General features: G+C 38.3%; 1 protein-coding gene across 1 annotated transcript; it reads left to right on the top strand.

Moving 5' to 3' along the window:
- Positions 1-1,108: 1,108 nt before the first annotated feature.
- On the top strand, positions 1,109-19,830 carry LOC107878124 (histidine kinase 2). Its single transcript, XM_047415231.1, has 14 exons — positions 1,109-2,819; positions 4,355-4,627; positions 5,109-5,588; positions 6,049-6,324; positions 7,021-7,190; positions 7,301-7,513; positions 7,597-7,783; positions 7,966-8,017; positions 8,156-8,385; positions 8,545-8,643; positions 15,665-16,317; positions 17,299-17,799; positions 18,304-18,778; positions 19,209-19,830. Exons 1-13 carry the CDS (start codon positions 2,427-2,429, stop codon positions 18,551-18,553), a joined length of 3,777 nt encoding a protein of 1,258 aa, XP_047271187.1. The 5' UTR covers positions 1,109-2,426; the 3' UTR covers positions 18,554-18,778; positions 19,209-19,830.
- The last annotated feature ends 979 nt before the right edge of the window (positions 19,831-20,809 follow it).

The raw sequence follows: 20,809 nt of genomic DNA, 5'->3' as shown, positions 1-20,809 counted from the left end.
TAATATTCACTTTAAGATAATTAGGTGAACTTTGATTTTCTTTGTTTGACAATGTATAATTTTTTGTGATGTCGTACCTATGTTATTTTATCATGTTCCTTGCTTTTGTATACTATCTTTAATCTTGAGTCGGGATCTATCGAAAACAGCCTAATAATATAAATTGCATACACTCTACCCTCTTCAGACCTCCATTTTATGAAAATATACTGAATTTGTTGTTGTTATTTTCACTTTAAATAATTAAATTAAAAAAAGGCGTCAAAGCAAGGAAATATTTTTTTTTTCTATTTTATAAATTTGTTCTTTTCTCCATGTGAACTGAACAAATACAACTGGCTGGCTCTTCCCATAGCCATACTTTTTTTTCTTCTACTACTCTATATCTATTGTCCTAGGCTCCTAGCCATGTATTTACAGTAATTCTTTTTTTACATTATTTCTACAATTTCCTTTTACTTGATTTCTATTAAAAATAATTGCTTCAGTTTACTTGTTAAATTTATAAAATTAATTTTTTTATTATTTTCTCTTAATACTATCATATCCTTAAATTACTACTCCATAAATAATTATTCATCAAATTAAAATTGTTAATATATAATTAAATAGTTTAATTTAATAAAAAATAAATTTCTAATAAATATTTCTTCTGAATCAAGTAAATAAAGTAGAGAAAGTATTACACAGATTTTTTAGCTCGTCTAAAAATAGAATGATACATTATCTTATTTAGGTCAATATTTAATGATATTTCAATATTGTAATTATATTAGATTCACTTATTTGATTAAAAAACCTATAAAATAGTTCAATGTTATATGTAAAAATTTATTGGTTTTAAGAATAAACATAAAACATGATAATTCTTTAAAAAAATATATTTTTAAAATCTTATGTCCAGTTAAACATTTTTTTAAGCAAAGAAATTACTACTCCGTTTCTTTCAAATAGTTGATCTTGTTTTTAAAAATATTTATTTTAATTTAAGTATTTCTTTTATAAAATTAAGAGAATATTATTATATTTTTTTAATATTATTTTTATTATTAAATGATAAATAAAATTTATATATTTAAGAATGTCAAGTTAATAAGGATGAAGATGGTGGAAGTATATATAGACAAGAAATGTAGGAGTAGCAAATTTTGGATATTATGAAAGTGCAAGCTAACTAACATCTAAGAAATGTTTAATTTTATGATCAAATTTATTGCAAATGATTTAGAATTATTTTAGTTGTGTATGTTTTATGTTTTTTTTCCTCTAACCTTCCCCACTTGGATGATGAGATAATGATGTACCCCAGCCTCAACAGCATATGCTAAAGAGAGAGAGAGAGGGGAAGGGTAGGGGGTGGGTGTGTTTTTTGTTTCAGAAAAAGGAAAAGAAAGGAACTTCTTTTTATCCCCACATTCTGATCATTCATTCCAGTTGTTTTTCCAGTGAAAAACCAACTGGGATTCACCTCATTTTCACTCATCCATTCACATTTTGTTACATAAAGTTTTCATCTTGATACTTCCTTCTTGCTTTCTTTGCTGTTTTCTTGCTCTAGTTTGTACTACTGGTTTGGTGGGTGAAACACGAGTAAGAGAAGCTTGATAATAGTAAAAGAAACAAACTTCTTTTTTCTGTTCCATTCAGTGATTCCACTACAGTTTCCTTAAGTAACCGCTTGTTGTCTTGGCATGATTGTGCTTTCTCTGTGTTCTTTATAACAAGTAACTTGGGATTTTATTCTCAAGATTCAATCTTTAGCCATCAGGACCAAGAAAGATAGTTAAAATTTTTGGGGGACCAGCTATAGTTACATGGTTGCAGTGAGTAATTGGAGTCTTTTTTGTTGAAGAATTTGCTTTTCCACCCATTCCACTGAAGGGTTTGCTTAGGAGTTTGTCGAGGTGGGTTTTACAGCAGAATCTTGAAAATAATCAAGTTCAAGTTTCTGTTGGAATTATGAGATAGGATCTTCATATAGAAAGAATACAGAGGGAAACTGTATATAGGAAAAAGAAACTACTTCTTTTTTCTGTTCCATTCAGTGATTCCATTACAACTTGCTAAAGTAACATCTGGGGTCTGCCTTTTTTTTTTTTTAACCACTTGTTGTCTTGGCATGATTGTGAATCCCCTTTGTTCTCTCTATAACAAGTAAAACTGGGATTTTGTTGCTTCTTGAGTGAGCAAAATTCAATCTTTAGCCACAAGGAGCAAGAAAATAGCAAGAAGTTAAAGAGGCTTTTTTGCTCAAGAATTTGCTGCTGTGCCTCTTCTTGGGGTTTCCAGTGAAGGGTTTGATTAGGAGTTTGTAGTGGAGGATTTACAGCAGAATCTTGGAAGTAATCAGTTTCAACTTTTTGTTGGAATTATGAGATTCGTTTGCTTGAGAATTGACTGAAATTCAGGTCAATTATTGACTTTTAATGAGCTTTTCTGTTCTGGGTGGGTTTGCTCTTAAGTTTTCAAGGCATTTTCTGAAGATATGTAGGTGGATTCTATTAAAGATGTCCTTAAATTGCAAATTGTTGGGCATGAATGGGAGCTTTTCTTCAAGTTTTAGGTTGAAGAAGGCTAGAGAATCTTTGCCTGGACCAAATTGTGGGTGGAGATGGCAAAGGAAGCTTTTGTTTTTATGGCTCATTTTCTTTGGAATTGGATTTTTTTGGTTGGTCATTAGCTTAAATGGCGTTGTTTATAGTCGGAAGCAGGAGGTTTCAGAACCAAATGAAGATAAATCTTATTTTCTTCTTGAACGTTTCAATGTCAGCAAGGAACAAATTCAAGCTTTAGCTACCTTATTCTTTGAAAAAGATCAGGTATACTACAGTTACTTTGAATGTTTTTGATGTCCTTTCTTTAGTAGTTTAAATAGTTGCTGCTATGCTGATATTTTATTCTGTCACAAATTGTAAAATTTTATGCTAAGGTAAGGAAAATTTAGAAGATTGCAGATTTAATGAGAGGCTAGTTACAGCTAATTCAATTACATTTAAAAGAATTAGATTTATGGGGTTCAGTTACAGACTTTCTGTGTTTGATCGAAACTGCTGAGAACCTTTCTTGAAATCACGGTTGCACAAATTGAAACCTTTCATCTAAGTGGAACTTTATTGGCTTTCTAAGCAAACTCATACTTGATTTGCAACCTGTTCATATTCGGAAGGAGCAGGTTTCAAAAGGGAGAAGAGTTCCTAGTTTCTCCCATCATAATCGTTGATGTGGAATCCAGTATTTCACTTCCAGCAGTTTGTTCCTTCTTCTTGCCTGTTGCTTTGTTCCGTCTTCTCGCCTGTTGTTTGTTACTGTTTTCGTGGAGTTAAGTAGATGCTCTCACTTTTCTTCATTGAAATTTCACTTATTCTCGGTCAGCACCCTGTAGATTAGATAGGCAAGGTGAAATTGGTTGGATGTATTTGATACGTGGTAAAAGATTAACTCCAATTATAGGCCTTCCAGTCATTGAAGAAATCTTCTTTTATGTAGTTTCTTCCATAAATCAGTATGCAGCTGGAATTTTCTCTGCCTACAGTGCTAGTGTGTAATGGTGTGGCGCTTCTGGTTATATTCCCATTTTTGCCAATGGAAAAACAGTTTGGACTTACAATTTCCTTAAAAGGTGGAAAACCAAAATTAGGTCTTCCGTAATAACATATCTCTAATGGCCTACCAAAATTTGTCACAACTGTTGCATTGCCATCTGGAGACACATATAATTTGCTTATTCCAACATGTAAGAAAATGTCACCAGAAATTAAAATTCAAAATAAATATCCCTCTAGCCATCTGTTACCCCCACCGTATTAGTGCTATAGAGAAAATCAAATATTTCAAACACCTTCAGAAGGCATTATCTTTGAGAAACTCCTCTAGTTATAAATAAAGTTGGCTAGTTTGTTGAGTAAATTTGGAACTCTTATGCACTCACCTAGCTCTTGTAAATTTACCATCATGTACGAAACAAATGTATCTGGCTTGGTTGTGAGAAAGAGAGAAGAGACGAGTGAGTAGAAAATAGATGGGCAAATAATTAGTGAAGAGAGTTTTGCTATAGGAAACATGCTATTGCATTCTACTTTGGATGTCAGCTTTATAAATGTAACCTGAAGTTCCGGGATGACATGTTAAGTGTGGCTTGAAGTGTTGGGAGTACTTGAATGTCACTTTTACTGTTCCTTTTCTTTGTTACTACCTTAGAGGCTTTGCTAAATTTTGATTTCTGAATTATCAAAAAGAAAATTGTTGTCAAAGGGAAAAGAAAAAGAAGTCATCTTTCATACCGTTCCCTCTCTTATGCTTAAAGATCAGATATCTCTGTTTGTAGTAACTGACCTCAGTTATCTCAACTGTGTAGATTTCATCCTTGAAATGTTCAAAAGATCATGGGCGTGAAATGCCGATGAGTACTACCATTACTTGCCTTCTCAAGGTGCTAGGTTCGGAGAGTCTGAAACACAAAGAGCTATATGAGATGGTTGTAGACAATATTGAAGCAAAAGGCCAGTGCCCAGTTCCAGATGAGGAGGCACTGGCAAATAGTGAGATTTCACTAGATGACGAGTCGTTACCATTTGTTTTGCATCGTATATCTTCACTAGTCTCAACAGATCCTCAGTTCTTTGAAAAGGTGAGCCCTTATGAATGGTTAGAAACTGATCTTTACTATCTTTTCCTTGCAACTGAGGAAAATTCCATTATGATTTTAGTTAGTTGTATTCATGAAGTCTTTGCACAAATTAGTAGTTTACTCAATCCGGGCTCTGTATATTCTTACTTCCCTGTACATTGAACTTTATGGCCAGGAAGTAATTGTATCATTTGAAGGCCGACTTGCCTTTGAGCTGATTGTAATTATCCGGATAGTGGCTTTAGTACACACATTTGCATGTCCACGTGCACTCTAACAACTACCAACGCGCATACGGCAGGAAGATCCAAAATACTTTTGGTCTGATGTATCAATTGTCCTCTTCATGTAAATAATTGCGAAGTTAACATGTGGTCTGAAATAATCAGAAAATTATCCTCAAGCTGTGCTTGAAGGAATCGGTAAACCCTGTGATTATCTAGATTTCTCACACCGTTTTTGTGTGGTTCATTTTTATCAGGAAGCATCACAAATAAGAGAAATTGGGAATCATAACCCAGATTACTTTGATGGTATTGCCTTCTGTCTCACAAAACTATGCTGGTGGGTCCTTCTCGGGATTGTGGTCAGCTGGAAGATACTTGAGTCATGTGCAAAATATGGGGTAAATCAACAGCACAGCTTCATTCAGCAGCAACCACCGTCTCAACATCCACTACAGCAGCAGCAGCAAGCTCGGTTTTCCTCTCGAACTGGTGGGAAGTGGAGGAAAAAGGCTCTTGTTATCTTTGTCTTTAGTGGGGTGATCCTATCCATCTGGTTGTATTTGTACCTGAGTGCAGACATTGCATTGAGGAGGGAAGAAACACTGACAAGCATGTGTGACGAACGAGCGCGCATGTTGCAGGACCAGTTCAACGTAAGCATGAACCATGTGCATGCATTGGCTATTCTTGTTTCCACATTTCACCATGGAAAGCAACCTTCTGCAATAGACCAGGTACAACTATAGCTTTCATTAATTTGACTCATTCGATATGTTTTTCATATTTTGTTTGTATGTTCCGTAGTTCGGTGACTTCACTTTGTCCATGTATAAGTCAGATAGCAGTTTCTTTTTTTTCCTTTGTTCTTTACCCATCCCCCCTTCCTTTTGGTGTGAGCAGGCCATATGCTTTCTTTCTAGCAATGTGGTATGCTATGTATCTGATTCAACAACTCGTGCTAAATGATTGAACTGGACTAGTAACACTAAGAACTGCAACTTGCATTTTTCATAAATGGAATTAAACAACAGAAACTTATTTAGACAATGTTTCTATACCACCCTCTCCAGCCAAAAAATGAAGGAAAAAAACGAAAGAAAGGTTAAAGCATGATAAAGTGGGAGTTCGGAAGAGTGTACAAGTTTGTCTTTGGACTTTGAATGTAACTATGATGTGTTTTCTTGTGCTCTACAGAAAACTTTTGAAGAATATACTGAGAGAACAGCTTTTGAGAGGCCACTTACAAGTGGTGTTGCCTATGCTTTAAGGGTTCTACATGCAGAGAGAGAAGAGTTTGAGAAGCTACATGGGTGGACTATCAAGAAAATGGAATCAGAGGACCAAACTTTAGCGCAGGATTATATCCCTGCAAACTTGGATCCTGCTCCTGATCAAGATGAATATGCACCTGTCATATTTTCACAACAAACGGTTTCTCATATCGTCTCGATTGATATGATGTCTGGAAAGGTGTGCATTCCCGATTATAAATTCTTTTTCCTCTTTTACTAATTTACTGAATATCATAATCCATTAGAAAACTGGCTTAGATAGATTATTCTGCATTGAGGCTTAATAAATATGGATGACAACGGGTGAAGACGAGTTGGGGATGGTGAAAGATTTCTACCAATCGCACCCTATCCTGCGATGTCCCTTTCTGCTAAGATTTATTATCCTTTTGCCCTTCCCGGACCTGCTAACTTGAGATGCTTTGTGAACCGGGCTTCCCTTTTTTGCAGTTTTAAATGATGTTGATGTTAAAGGAAGCAAAATAGTGACGCCAAAAGTTAAAAAACAGATCCTTGCCCTCCACCACCACTGGCAATGTCTTTCCTACCTAGTCCAGACCATTCCCATCCCTAGGAAACGGTAAAATTTATAATGATGGTTTCGAACAAACCCGTGTGTCTTTGATCAAGGGTGTAAGTGTTTTGTTATCTATGATGGTCCGTTTGACAATTTACCTAAATCTATGTCTCTGTTGGAACATGTTGCCTTTGTCTTCTTATGGTGTTTCACGTGTATAAATATTCCCGTGTCTTCTGGTCTAACTGTGTGTAAAAACCTATATTCTCGACTTGCAAGTTGTAGGGAACTTCCTTAAGTGCTTAAGTTTACCTTGCTATTTCTTGAGACTGGTGTTATTTTTGTGGTTGTTTATAGGAGGACCGTGAGAACATTTTGCGAGCAAGGGCCTCTGGCAAGGGGGTTTTGACGTCACCCTTTAAACTATTGAAATCCAATCACCTGGGTGTTGTTCTTACATTTGCTGTCTATAATACTAATCTCCCTCCTTATGCTACCCCAGCGGACCGCATCAATGCTACTATTGGGTAAGTTGCATGATATAAAATTGAGATTTTACTAGTACAGCTCTAGATGTTGGTTCAAGTCTTTTATCCCTAATTTCTTATTGTGTGCATTTTTGCTTTTACTTGTAAAGGTACATTGGTGCTTCTTACGATGTTCCATCATTGGTCGAAAAGCTTCTGTATCAGCTTGCGAGCAAGCAAACTATTGTGGTAAATGTTTATGACACAACTAACAAGTTTTCTCCAATTAAAATGTATGGCATGGATGAGAACGACACAGAATTACCGTATGTCAGCCACCTTGATTTTGGGGATCCAGCGAGGAACCATGAGATGCATTGCAGGTCAAATAATTGTAGTGTCCACGATGTAAAATTTAATGCCATGAATATTTTTCCAGTTTAAAATTATCTTTACTTTATCACAGGTTCAAGCAGAAACCTTCTCCACCCTGGACAGCAATAACTCTATCTGTCGGAGGCCTTGTTATCACTCTGCTTATTGGTCATATCTTCGATGCTGCCATCGACAGAATTGCTGTAGTTGAGGGTCAGTATCAGGACATGATTGTGCTCAAACATCGTGCTGAGGTTGCAGATATAGCAAAATCTCAGGTTTGATCCACCTATTAATCAGATTATGTTTTACCCTCTAGGTGTCATTTCATTTCATTGAGTTCCGTCATTTCATGATAACATGGTTCTGAAGTAACTTTCAATCCTCTTAAAATAGATCCACTTCTTTTGTTCATCTTCTGAAGACCCTTTCTTTTCTACTCACTTCCTTCATTTTACAGTTTCTTGCAACGGTTTCTCATGAAATCAGGACTCCGATGAATGGTGTGTTAGGTAATTAACATGCAGTAATTTTACAACTTTGCACTTGATTAACAGAAAGGGAGACTGGGAGGGAAGAAAATATGGAAAAGGGAGATTCTAATTACATATGTAGTCATATATTGATAATAATTTATTCAACATGTACAGGCATGCTTCAAATGCTCATGGACACCAACCTTGACCCAATGCAACTGGATTATGCACAAACTGCTCATAATAGTGGGAAAGATCTGATATCATTGATTAATGAGGTGCTGGATCAAGCTAAGATTGAATCGGGAAGGCTTGAGCTGGAGGCTGTTCCTTTTGATCTCCGTGCTGAGCTTGATAATGTTTCATCACTCTTCTCAGGAAAATCTCATGAAAAAGGGATTGAGGTACATTTATCATACTCTTTTTCTTAAAAGTCAGCATCATAACTACGTATTTTTCCCTCCCTTCTCTTAGTGTTCTCTCTCTGTGTGTCTCTTTTCTTACTGTCATTCCTCTAGCTAGTTCATGATACCTTGTATTTTGTGTTATTTTTGTGGAAACAGTTGGCTGTTTATGTATCTGATTTAGTCCCAGAAGTTGTTATCGGAGATCCAGGACGGTTCCGGCAGATAATTACGAATCTAGTTGGAAACTCAATTAAGGTCGGTTAACTTTCTCTGATGTTGGCTCTACAAGAAAGAGTAGGGGCTGTTTGATAATGCATCAATTTTCAGTACCTAAAATTGAATGTTTTAAATGATTAGAAATCATACTTGTTCAATGAAGGAAGCAGAAGATCTGTTTATTCATTCTGTACTACTTAAAATGCAAATTTTAAGGAAGATCATCTGTTAGTCATTGCTTGCTAAATTCAGAAGAACCGAAGAACCATAAGGAATGCAATAGTTTGGGAGAATTTTCTATCAATTCATTATCAAAAATTTGGGAGAGTTTTTTCTGCCTTCTCATTAGAGATTAGCTAGCCCTAACCTACTAGGTCCACAATACTAACCCTAACCTATTAGGCCTATCATTATCACAATATACATAATTACCATGTCTGCACTTACTACCCCCTCAAGTTGGAGTATAAGAATCCTAATGCCCTACTTAAAGAAGTGCTCATACTGTGACTTGCCCAACGCCTTCATAAAGATATCAGCTAACTGTTTCTGTTTCAGAACATAGCTCGGATATACACTACCGGATTGCAACTCATTCCGAACATAATAGCAATCCACTTCAATATGTTTGGTTCGTTCATGGAAAAGGGATTCCGGGCAATATATAATGCTGCTTGACTGTCACAGTAGATATTAACTGGATACTCATAGTCCACTTCCAAACTATTCAAGATGCCTTTTAGCCATGTCAATTAACAGATGATCAACGCCATTGATGGTGTTCTGCCTCCGCTGAAGAGCAAGGCATGAGTTGCTTTTGGCCACCCAAGACATGGGTGGATTCTCGAATGCAACACACCACCCAGTAAGAGAATGATGGGTCAGTAGGCATCCTGCCCAGTCTCTGAGTCACACTATCCGTACAACTGGAGGTTACAATCTTTATATAATTTCTCTTTTTTAGTAGGGTCCCGCCGTCATTCCGACCCTACCCGTATAATTTCTCTTCTCCAACAGGGTGGTGCCAACATACCCAATGTATTCCCACAAAGTGGGGTCTGGGGAGGGTAAAGTGTACGTAGTCCATGCCACTACCTTAGATGAAGTAGAGAGGTTGTTCTCGATAGACCCCCGCTTAGAACAGATAACAAATATAACAAACAAAAAACATAAAAGCAAGCAACAAGGGGTGGCACACCGCTAGATAATAAAGAAAACAAGACACCCACAAAGTAATATTATAAACTTGCTATACGAAATCATAGACATCACCAAAACACCATGAACAAGAGGCTACAAGACACTATAGGCACAGATACAAACAAACAGAGTACTCCTCCCTACTATTACGAACGTGCTCCGACCTACTAGCCCTCTACCCTAATCCGCGTCCTTCGCACCTTCCTTTCAATGGTCATGTCTTCCATAAGCTGTAACTGCCATCATTCCGACCCTACCCATATAATTTCTCTTTTTCATTAGGGTTGTGCCATCTTTCCGAACCTACCCATCTAATTTTTTCTTAGATTGTGACCACTTTTCAGCCGTCAAATCTAATAATCCGGCGCGTGATCATGTTCCAACTAGGTTTTCGTTGGCTTTCTTGTTCAAGATCTACTCATCTCTTGATTTCGGGATGACCCATATATTTTATACCAATTTTCGGCAATTTTCCAACAACAAATCGACTTTCAATTTGTTCCTTTTCAACTGAGATCGCCCAGACGTCCCGACCAGTCCTTACCAGTTTTCTTGCAGATATCTTCACCAAGTCCCTCACTGGTCCTTGTATTAATACATTTATAACAAGCTCAATACATATTGACCTGTATGCACCAGCTTGAGAGGAAGTGTTAGAACTGGAGTAGAAATAGGAATAGTATATAGAATCCTAATTGGAAAAAGGATTTAATGTAGTGTCCTACTTGAAAAAAGGATTTCAATGTAGTGTCTATAAATAGGGTCTCGGTGTAATAATGTAGAAACAATAATTCAATAATATTTTTCTCCAATATTTCTCATAGACAACACATGTGCTCAATATGACAACTCTAGCAGGGTGAATTAGAGATATAGGTCGACCAACCAGTTGACAATATCGCTCTGGATCTTTAAGGTCTGAGCCACCAGCCAGTGCCAACTGATGATTCTGCTCCAAGGGAATGCTAAATGGCTTGGCTCCCAGCAGTTATGTCCATGGCATATTTTCATTGACAGAAAAATATCCCAGTGGGATCCCTGGCAATTTCAACTCCCAAAAATTCTTCAAAGTGCCCAAATCCTTCCTTAAACACCAGTGCAGATAGTCTTTAAACTGTCCAATGGAGCTGTGCTCATTCCTGGAAATAATAAAGTCGTCCACATTAACAAAAACATTGATCTGCACCTTACCCCGCTGTATCGTGAAAAGAGAATAATTCCAGTATGATTGTTCAAAGCCATACCTCATCAAAGGAGTTGACAGTTTCGCAAAACAACACTACGGTGCTTGTTTCAGTCCGTACAAACATTTCCGGAGCTAGCACACCTTCCCCGGACTAGCAATTTGAAACCCTGGTGGCAATTTCATATACACTTCCTCCTTGAGATCTCCATGTAAGAAGGCATTATGCACATTCATCTGATGCAATTACCACTTTCTTGCTTCAGCAATAGCCAAAAATGTCTGAACAATCTCAATCTTAGCAACTAGAGCAAAAGTCTAGCTGTAATCAACTCTATCGATCTAATGTTTGTCTAAGATAACCAACCATGCCTCATATGGTCCGACAGTATCATTCAAGTGGTACTTCATCTTGTAAAAGTACAAGTGCTTTATCATCCCGAGACAAATGTCTCTATTGCCCATATTTTCATTATCATCCAATGCTTGAATCTCTTGTTGCGTTGCTATCCTCCACCATTTGTCATTCATGACTTCTGAGAAACTTTTCGGCTCATTTCCTGTGATAATAGCTGCAAGAAAATTGCTGTGTCACAAAGAAAAATTATTTCAAGTCACATAGTGGGCTAAAGGATAAAAGTGCACCTAAAGGCTGTTGTGGAGCACATGTATGATCATATGGACTTCATTTTCGGACCGTTCCAGTGACATAATTGCACAACCTAACTAATTCCTGCTGCTTACATTTTCTATGACCCATCTGATCTTCTGTCTGGGAATTGATTCGGATTTCTTCAGTGGGATATTTCTCTGTTCAGGATTTTGTCCAAAATTATTCCACATGTTGTTCTTCAGGACATGATTCTGTCCGGACTTCATCCATTCCGGCTTCTGCCCCAGATCCATTTGTCCTAACTCCTTCGGCTTTCCACAATCGGCATTCAAGCCCCTCCTTGTCACGAAATCTCCATCTTTCGGGGGCTCCCTATTTTCAATCAGTCCGAAAAATCCCAAGGCAAATGGGAACTTGGTCTCGTAGAATTCTACATCTCGTCAAACAACTGTAACCTCTTCTTCAAAAGGGATACCCTGCAAAAACACACTGACGACTCTGACTCTCAAACTTGTCTAGCGTTCTCCCCATTTTGTATGCATAGAACAATGATCCCAGTCCTCTCAAATGCTCGTATCGCAGTAGCTTTTCACATAAAATTTCATAGGGGGCTTTTCCATTCGACACGGAGCACGGTGCCTAATTAATCAGCTGCCCTGCGGTCAAAACGCGAACTATATTAGAAGGTAACCATGAAACCTCAATGCCCATGCCACATTGAGGATTTGACTATGTTTTCTTTTGATCCCTCCAGGATGTTGAGGAGTTCCTGTGCAAGACGTTTGAAGAAGAATTCCATGCTCAAAATAATAATTCTTCACACATGTGAATTCAGTTCCATCATCTCTTCGAACTATCTTCACTTGTTTAGAAAACTGCCAGTCAACTAATGCAATTTTTTTCCCCGAAGTTTGAGACGCTTCAGTCTTATCAATCAATAAAATAATTCACCATGCTCAGGAACGGTCATCCACAATAGTAAAAAAATATGAAGCACCACAAGGAGGAGTCCTATAATGCCCCCATATACATCACAATGAATGAATTAAAAAATCTCAGTAGCGATATTATCACTCAAAGGAAATGTATTTCTGGTTTGTTTTGCCCTTTGACAAACATCACAATCTCTTTCCAATCTATCGCTATTTCTTTTTAGACCTAAAGCATAAATTAATTTTGTCACTTGTATTGGAGGGGGTCCTAGTCGCTTGTGCCAACAATTGAACCAATCCACAACTTCCGCCTTCGTAACCCATATGCGCACAGCATGTTCCGAAAAGAGGAAAGTCCATCTCGACGTTCATCCGCTCCTATCAGTTTCCTTGTGGGGGGTCCCATATAGCACATAGTATTATTAAATGTGATATTTCAATCTGAATGATCAAGTAATTGCGACACCAAAATTAAATTGCATGTCAAGTCCGGAACATAAAGAACATTCTTCAACCATGTTGAATCATTCATACTAATGGAACTTTCTTAGGTAGCCACCTAGTTACTTCCATAAGGAAGTCTAACTGGACATTTTATAATGACCCATTGGCTGCACAATCCTTCCAGATTACTTGTTACATGATTGGTGGCCTCGAAGCTAATGATCCAGGATAAATTTTCAGGCTTACCATCCATCTTGTCCTTTGTATTCGATCTTTGAGACTTCAATGTCAATCAGGGTCTGCTAATCCTCGGGGCTCAGTTCCAGGGGTCCTGTCCGGTTTACGTTCGTCGGAACTAGGTCTGATGCACTTCTGTCTTTGGTCATTACGACATTGACCCGGTAATTGCTTCTTTGGGGGTCCCATATAGCACATAGTATTATTAAATGTGATATTTCAATCTAAATGATCAAGTAATTGCGACACCCAAATTAAATTGCATGTCAAGTCCGGAACATAAAGAACATTCTTCAACCATGTTGAATCATTCATACTAATGGAACTTTCTTTGGTAGCCACCTAGTTGCTTCCATAAGGAAGTCTAACTAGACATTTTATAATGACCCATTGGCCGCACAATCCTTCCAGATTACTTGTTACATGATTGGTGGCCTCGAAGTTAATGATCCAGGATAAATTTGCAGGCTTACCATCCATCTTGTCCTTTGTATTCGATCTTTGAGACTTCAACGTCAATCAGGGTCTGCTAATCCTCTGGGCTCAGTTCCAGGGGTCCTGTCCGGCTTACGTTCGTCGGAATTAGGTCTGATGCACTTCCGTCATTGGTCATTACGACATTGACCCGGTAATTGCTTCTTCCTTGGCCAACTCCCGGACCACCTCTTTGTTGCTGTGGTTGATTTCTGCCTCGGCCGCTTGTCTTCCCTTTATACTGTGGATTGTTCTCCCATCAGTCCCTATGATTGATGAACTAATTACATATTCCAGCATCATGTCTGGATTTCTTACACTGTAAACACACCACATTCTTATTTCTCCCTTCACCTTGCTCCTGGTACGAATATCCTCCTTGCACTGCGAAGGCCATGGTTTCACCCTGATCATCTGTTCTACATGCTACTCCTTTCATCTGATCTTCCTGTACTATCTTTGAATAGAATTTGTTCAAAGATGGCAACGGGTCCTGTGCTAGTAGGTTAGACCTCTCTGTTCCATACGTAGTCTCATCCAAACCTATGAGAAAAGGATGTACCTTTTCGTCTTCTCTCTCTGTCTCTAGTATTGCTCTGAGATTGCACATGCAGGTCGGGATCTGCTCATAATTCGCCAATTCTTCCATAACTTAGTCAATTTTCCATAGTAATCAACTATGGTCATACTCTTTGGTTTGCATTCTGCTAGTTTTGCCTTCAAATTTTGCATTTGGGGGCCATTGTCAGCAAAATGTTCCCAGATACTTGCCCACAACTCCCAGCCTCCTCTCTATGTGATATGATGGAGCGAAACATAGGTTCAATGGTGTTGCGCATCCAAATACGAGGACTCATCATTCGATTTTTTAATCGTTCCATCAACAAAACAAAACTTCTCCTTGCTTCCAGGTCGTCCTCATGAACCTATCTCACAATAGGACTCGTGTTATCACAATTCCCGGGTTGTCGTTCGATGTAAGATCATACGAAGAGATAGTCCTCCTCTGATTCTTGTGATTTCGACAGTAGTCCCTTTCCATTGTCTCCAGCCATTCTTGTGTCGTCTAGGGTTTCTTTGTGTCCTTGCTGTTGTGGCTCCAATACCATACTAAATTCAGAAGAACCGAAGCACAACAAGGAACACAATAATTTGGGAGAATTTTCCCCGCCTTGTTGTTACCAATACAATGTATTTATACATGAGATTAGCTAACCGCAACCTACTAGGCCCACGATATTACCTAACCTAGTAGGTCAATAAATATCACAATGTACATCATTACCACATTTACATTTAATATCGCTGAATCTGAAAATGTCCACCCATCAAATGCCAATTAACATTTCTCAAATAATCTATAAACTCGAAAGTTAAAGCCACCATTTTGAAATTATCATTTAATAACATTTTTGGACAATTATATAGATGTATTTAAGAAATATTTTAAAAATAACTTAGCATACTTTAACATTTTTGGACAATTATATAGATGTATTTAAGAAATATTTTAAAAATAACTTAGCATACTTATACTGATTTTTTCATACATGTAAAAGATTTAAAAAAAAATGGATGTACTAAACCATTCAAAAAGCATCATCTTTTACATTTATGTTTAGGAGATATGAAAATTTAACCAGTGAAAGTTAGTGACATTTTCTGAATTTAAAGTTCAAAATCTTATATAAAAGTCACTTCAGTCTTCTGATTGCAGCTTTATCAAATAACCCCTTTCTTACATCTTGTTTCTGACCTATCTAACTAAACAGATATGACATTGCATGCCAGTGTCAAACTGAGGGACCTACAAGATGTGAAGGAAAATGAATTTAGGAGGGGAAAAAATCTTATTTTGAGATGTGATCATAGTTGTTTATTCTTGACGAGAGCAATGCTTGTTTTATTACTTTATTTTGATGAGTGTGTGCTTTTATTACTTTTACTTCACTAAGATCTTTTTTGCTCATATTGCAGTTCACAGATGTCAAAGGGCACATATTTGTCACAGTACATTTAGCTGATGAAGTGAAGAACCCTCGTGATGTGAAAGATAAAGTCTTGAAACAAAGCTTAACCTTTGTTCAAGAAAGATCAAATACATCTTGGAATACCTTAAGTGGGTTTCCTGTAGTCGACAGATGGCAAAGTTGGCAAAAGTTTGAAAGGCTAAGCAGCATGGAGGAAGAAGTGGGAAAGATCAAGTTGTTAGTGACCATAGAAGACACTGGCGTGGGAATTCCTTTTGACGCACAGAGCCGCATTTTCACACCTTTTATGCAGGCTGACAGTTCAACATCTCGAACATATGGTGGAACAGGGATAGGATTGAGCATTAGCAAACGTTTGGTGGACCTCATGGGTGGAAAAATAGGCTTTTTCAGTGAACCTGGCATAGGGAGTACATTTTCATTCACTGCAGTCTTTGCAAGAGGAGAAGAAGGTTCTTTAGAGGAACAGTATGATCCAGTTGTTTCAGAATTTCGTGGGTTAAGGGCATTGGTGATTGATGATAAAAGCATTCGGGCAGAGGTCACAAGATATCATTTGCAGAGACTGGGAATATGCGTCAACATAAATTCCACAATGCGTTCAGCATGTTCATATCTCTCTAGTTACTCTAATACTGGGTAATGTCATGCTAATATTTCTTTTCTTGAGGCAAAGTTGATAGTGATCTGGAGTATCAGATGCACATGTAGATAGGAAGTAGAAGTTCGACTTAACATGTCTTTCTAAATTCCATATATGCATTTCAGTTAATATGCTGTGAGAAACTTTCTACCTTTGAAGACCACTGGTAAATGGTCTTTACTGTATTACAACATCATCGCTTTCTTAAACCCATCTTGAGTTCTTTATCTCCGATTACATTTTCTGGAAAGTTAGGCATCAAGGAATTGGCATTACCTGGCAAACTAGGCAGAGGATAGGAGTGAAGGATAGTTTTACTAATTTACTCCTTAAGATACTTTCTTTGAACTTTACAAACTTATTTTTACACTTTCAAAGAGTATTAATTGTAGGGGTAAAATAAAAAAATTAATTAAGTTTATCTTGATTTAGTAAATGGATAAATGATTTGAAATATGTATTTTTAATAAGATGATCAACTAATATAAGATGGAGAGAGTATTTTTTATTTTGTATAGACTAAAAGCTTAGCTCTCTACCTCTTTTGAGGTAGTGGTATGGACTGCGTACTCTCTACCCTCCCCAGACCCCACTATGTGGGAATATACTGGGTTTGTTGTTGTTGTTGTTGTTGTATAGACTAAAAGCTTAAGGTATCAGAGAGTCGCTGCATTTATTTAGTTATTTCAAATCTGCATAAAACCCTCATGCGGGCTTGGGCCAATCATGTAGAAGGATTTTGCTGATGGGTGAAGGTTAGACTCGAACCTAGGAATTCTGCATACTCGGAAACATTTGAATTGTATGAACTGCCTGCATCTAAAAGTTTAAATCATTGAAAGGGAGCATTTTCATTTATTTGTTTTTGGTCTGTAACAAAACTGACTGAATGAGTGGTGTGGATCTTCAAGTGCTGCAGTTTTTTAATTTTATTGGCATTATTGATTCATTTAGCTGAGTTTTTGCTTATATTGCAGTGCATTGGAACATTTAGCTGTGGTTTTTGTTGACGAGGATAGTTGGGATAAAGAAACTTCTCTTACACTAAGTAATATGTTGAAAGAGCTCAGACCAAATGGCTCAACTTCTGCTTTGGGAAAGCCTCCAAAAATCTGTCTCTTATGTATGAGCTCTTTGGAGAGAGATGATCTCAAATCAGCTGGAATGGTGGACCACGTTTTAGCAAAGCCCGTGCGGTTAAGTGGGTTGATAACATGCTTTCAAGAAGCCATTGGCTACAGGCATAAGAAGCAAGTGACCCGAGGAAAACCTTCAACTCTTGGAAGCCTGCTGACAGGAAAGCATATATTGGTGGTAGACGATAATGTTGTAAACAGGAGAGTGGCAGAAGGTGCTCTAAAGAAGTATGGGGCGATAGTGACCTGTGTAGACAGTGGAAAGGCTGCTTTGAAACATCTTAATCCACCGCACAAGTTTGATGCTTGTTTTATGGACTTCCAAATGCCTGAAATGGATGGGTCAGTAACTTACTCTGTCTCTAATTTTTCCTTCTAGCAAAGTTATGCAGATGGTGAGAGTGTAGCTGAACATGGGTGTTGGGGGGTCCTCGCTCCTTATGTTAGCCTAAAATTGATTAGGCTACTTTGGTGACGCCAACATTGCGTGTGAAGTGCACTAGAGATTTATTGAGTCCTTGTATGCTGAGATAGATAAGCTGGTACTTGAATGGACTTGCTCTAGTTTCCGTGGGTTGAATGGTTTGATTTGGTTAATTTATAACTATGTTTCCATTTGCTTTTTATCTATCGGATTTCCTGGAAAACGTCTGATCATACAATGGACTCCCGTGCTGCCCCCACCCCCCACCCCCTTCCACCCCGCCAAAACAAAAGGAGGACTTACCCTTTGCCAAACACCACCTTCCCACATTTTAAAAAGAGGGGAAGGAAAAATCTGCGGATCTATAGATATTTGATCACTTAGATAAGCATATCTCTGATGGTTTCAATCTCCGTTTGCAGGTTTGAAGCGACACGACAGATACGCAATCTAGAAAACAAGTACAATGAAAAAGTCGATTCTGGTGAGTTACTTCCCAGCATGTCTGCTAAAGTGGCACAGTGGCACACCCCAATATTAGCAATGACAGCAGATGTAATTCAAGCAACAAGTGAAGAGTGCTTAAAGTGTGGGATGGATGATTATGTATCAAAACCTTTTGAAGAAGGGCAGCTTTATTCAGCAGTGGCACGCTTCTTTGAGTCAGGCTGATTGGGACATTGTTAGCCATGCAGCAGCATCTTTTGAAGCCAAGTCTGATGGTTTAGTTACCTCGTTTCCGGGATAAAGGGCCTAAGCTATTTGGATAACTAACGGATTCCTCTGTTGGTAGTGGAGCACGGAGCTTTGGCCAGTCAGATGTTTGACAGCTGACTCCCATTGTTGGTGCTGGATGATTTAGCAGCTCATCCAAAACACCCCCACCTTCCTTTTGTGGTAAACTACCTGCCTCCTTGTCACTTGTCTCTATGCATCTCCAACATTACTTGTATTGTATTAAATCTTTCTTCCTTCTTGAAGCTTCTCTGCATCATGAAGATTGATTGTAGATCTTTATACTACGCAAACATCTGCTTAGGACCCCATTCCTTTGTGGATTTAATTATAAAATAGCTTTCAACTCCTTCGGAAATGCATGATGGGAAAAACAGGCTACTTATATAAGGTGAAGCCAACCTGAGTGAGAGAGAGAGAGAGAGAGAGAGAGAAAATATTGATGAAGCAACATCGAAGTTCTGGAATCAAAGTGCTGCTACATTGAATTAAAAATTTGCTTCTTCTGGGTCCTTAGCTTTGTATTTGATTGGGTGCTTGTATATTTGAGTTTTTTGAGTGAATACATATACTGATATCCATTTATTTGCAGGAATGATGGCTAACAACCACTAGGTACGGAAAATTAGTCATGGATACTCCCGGACTGCGAACCAATCACTGACAACGATGACTATTCTATCGTGTGGCAACTCACATGCGGATGCAATTAGAGAAGAAGCTTTATTCTGCATATGTATATTTCACTTTTTCTGTGTGAAGTTGCTGAGAATTGAAACCAGTTTGCTAACTCCCTTGAAGCAGGCGGTTGGGCCAAAACACTCATGTTTCTTTGTATGTCCCGAGATGTATCCTGTGTTTCAGGAGCTCTTGTAGAAAAAGAAGTAAATATCATAGAAGTTTGGAGAAGAGCAGCAACTTCGGGTATGCAAACCATGTAAATGTAGTATGGTTGCTTTTCCATTCTGAACAATTTTTCGTTAATTTCACCTGAGTAAGTTGAGTTTAGGAAGTAAATTCTGGCCAGGCTAGATCCACACTAAGAGTTAGTTTTTCTGTAGTGAGTCAAAAGTATATTTAAAGCTGTAGATTGTGTAATATTTCTGTAAATCAAGGTGCTGAAGATAGGTTGAGCTTGGTGTTGTAAGAGAAATTGTTTGAGCTGTTGAATACTAAACGTAGGGGAAAGGGTCAAAAATACCCCTTTATTTTCATTTATTAGTCAAATTTACCTCTGGTTATATTATAGGGCCAAATGTACCCCTTCTGTGACGCCCTGCGTCACTACCCATTAAATTCATCCCGTTTTGGGCACAATTCCGAGCGTTTCGGGTACATTTCGGAGCCCGACGGGGCTGCCACAACGTCTCGTGACAAGGCCAACGTGGGGGCATCTTTGGGAGGTCAAAATACAAGCTTGGGTCAACATTTATGGGGCTTTGGAGCCTTGACCAGCTGGGCAGAAACTGCACAATAAAAACAACATACTAGACAAGGGCCTTTCCACTAGTTCATGGTTTGCATGTCCAAATGTAGTAATGTTGACTAAGCATTTATTGTATCCCTTGACTAAGGGGCATTATATATACCTTGTAAGGCCCTCTTGGGCAGATCACATACTTGTTTTTACTCAAGCAATATAATCTGAAAATTGGCTCTTCGGGCCTTCCAAAATCGAGTGTCTTCCTTACTATTTCCCTTGCGAGTTTGTGTGAGTGTTCAAAGGTTCTTGGGGACGAATTTAGGACTGAGTTTAGCATCAATATCGTGAGTGTTAAACTGTCCGCACGTGGCTAGAATTAGGCCCGTGATAAAGTGGTATCAAAGCAGACTTTGAACATGGCATACGACGGCGACGAGGAGGTTCACGGCGGAGACAACTTGGGCAAAACCAAGACCCAAAAACGTGACAAGAGTAGAAACAAGGATGAGGCCCAACTTCCAGTTAGTGAGGCTGTCACTAACGTGGAAGATGGCGAAGGTTCAGCATCCGGTTCTCTCGATGAGAGAATCGTTAGCACGGAGGCTGGCTTAGCGGTTTTGGGCCATCGCTTCAAGACCCTTGAGTCCAACGTGGGTACCCTTGAGGCTGCTGCTTTTGAAGGGCTGGACAAAGTCAAAGCTGACTTGTCCGAGCACAAAGAGGGGCTGACCAGCTTGGAACTCAAGCTCACGGAAGCCTTATCAACGCTA

This window comes from Capsicum annuum, chromosome 7 (genome assembly GCF_002878395.1).
Source record: "Capsicum annuum cultivar UCD-10X-F1 chromosome 7, UCD10Xv1.1, whole genome shotgun sequence".
Lineage (NCBI taxonomy): Eukaryota > Viridiplantae > Streptophyta > Magnoliopsida > Solanales > Solanaceae > Capsicum > Capsicum annuum.
The sequence above is the reverse complement of the archived record's forward strand: the minus strand, read 5'-3'. Positions and strand labels throughout refer to the sequence as shown.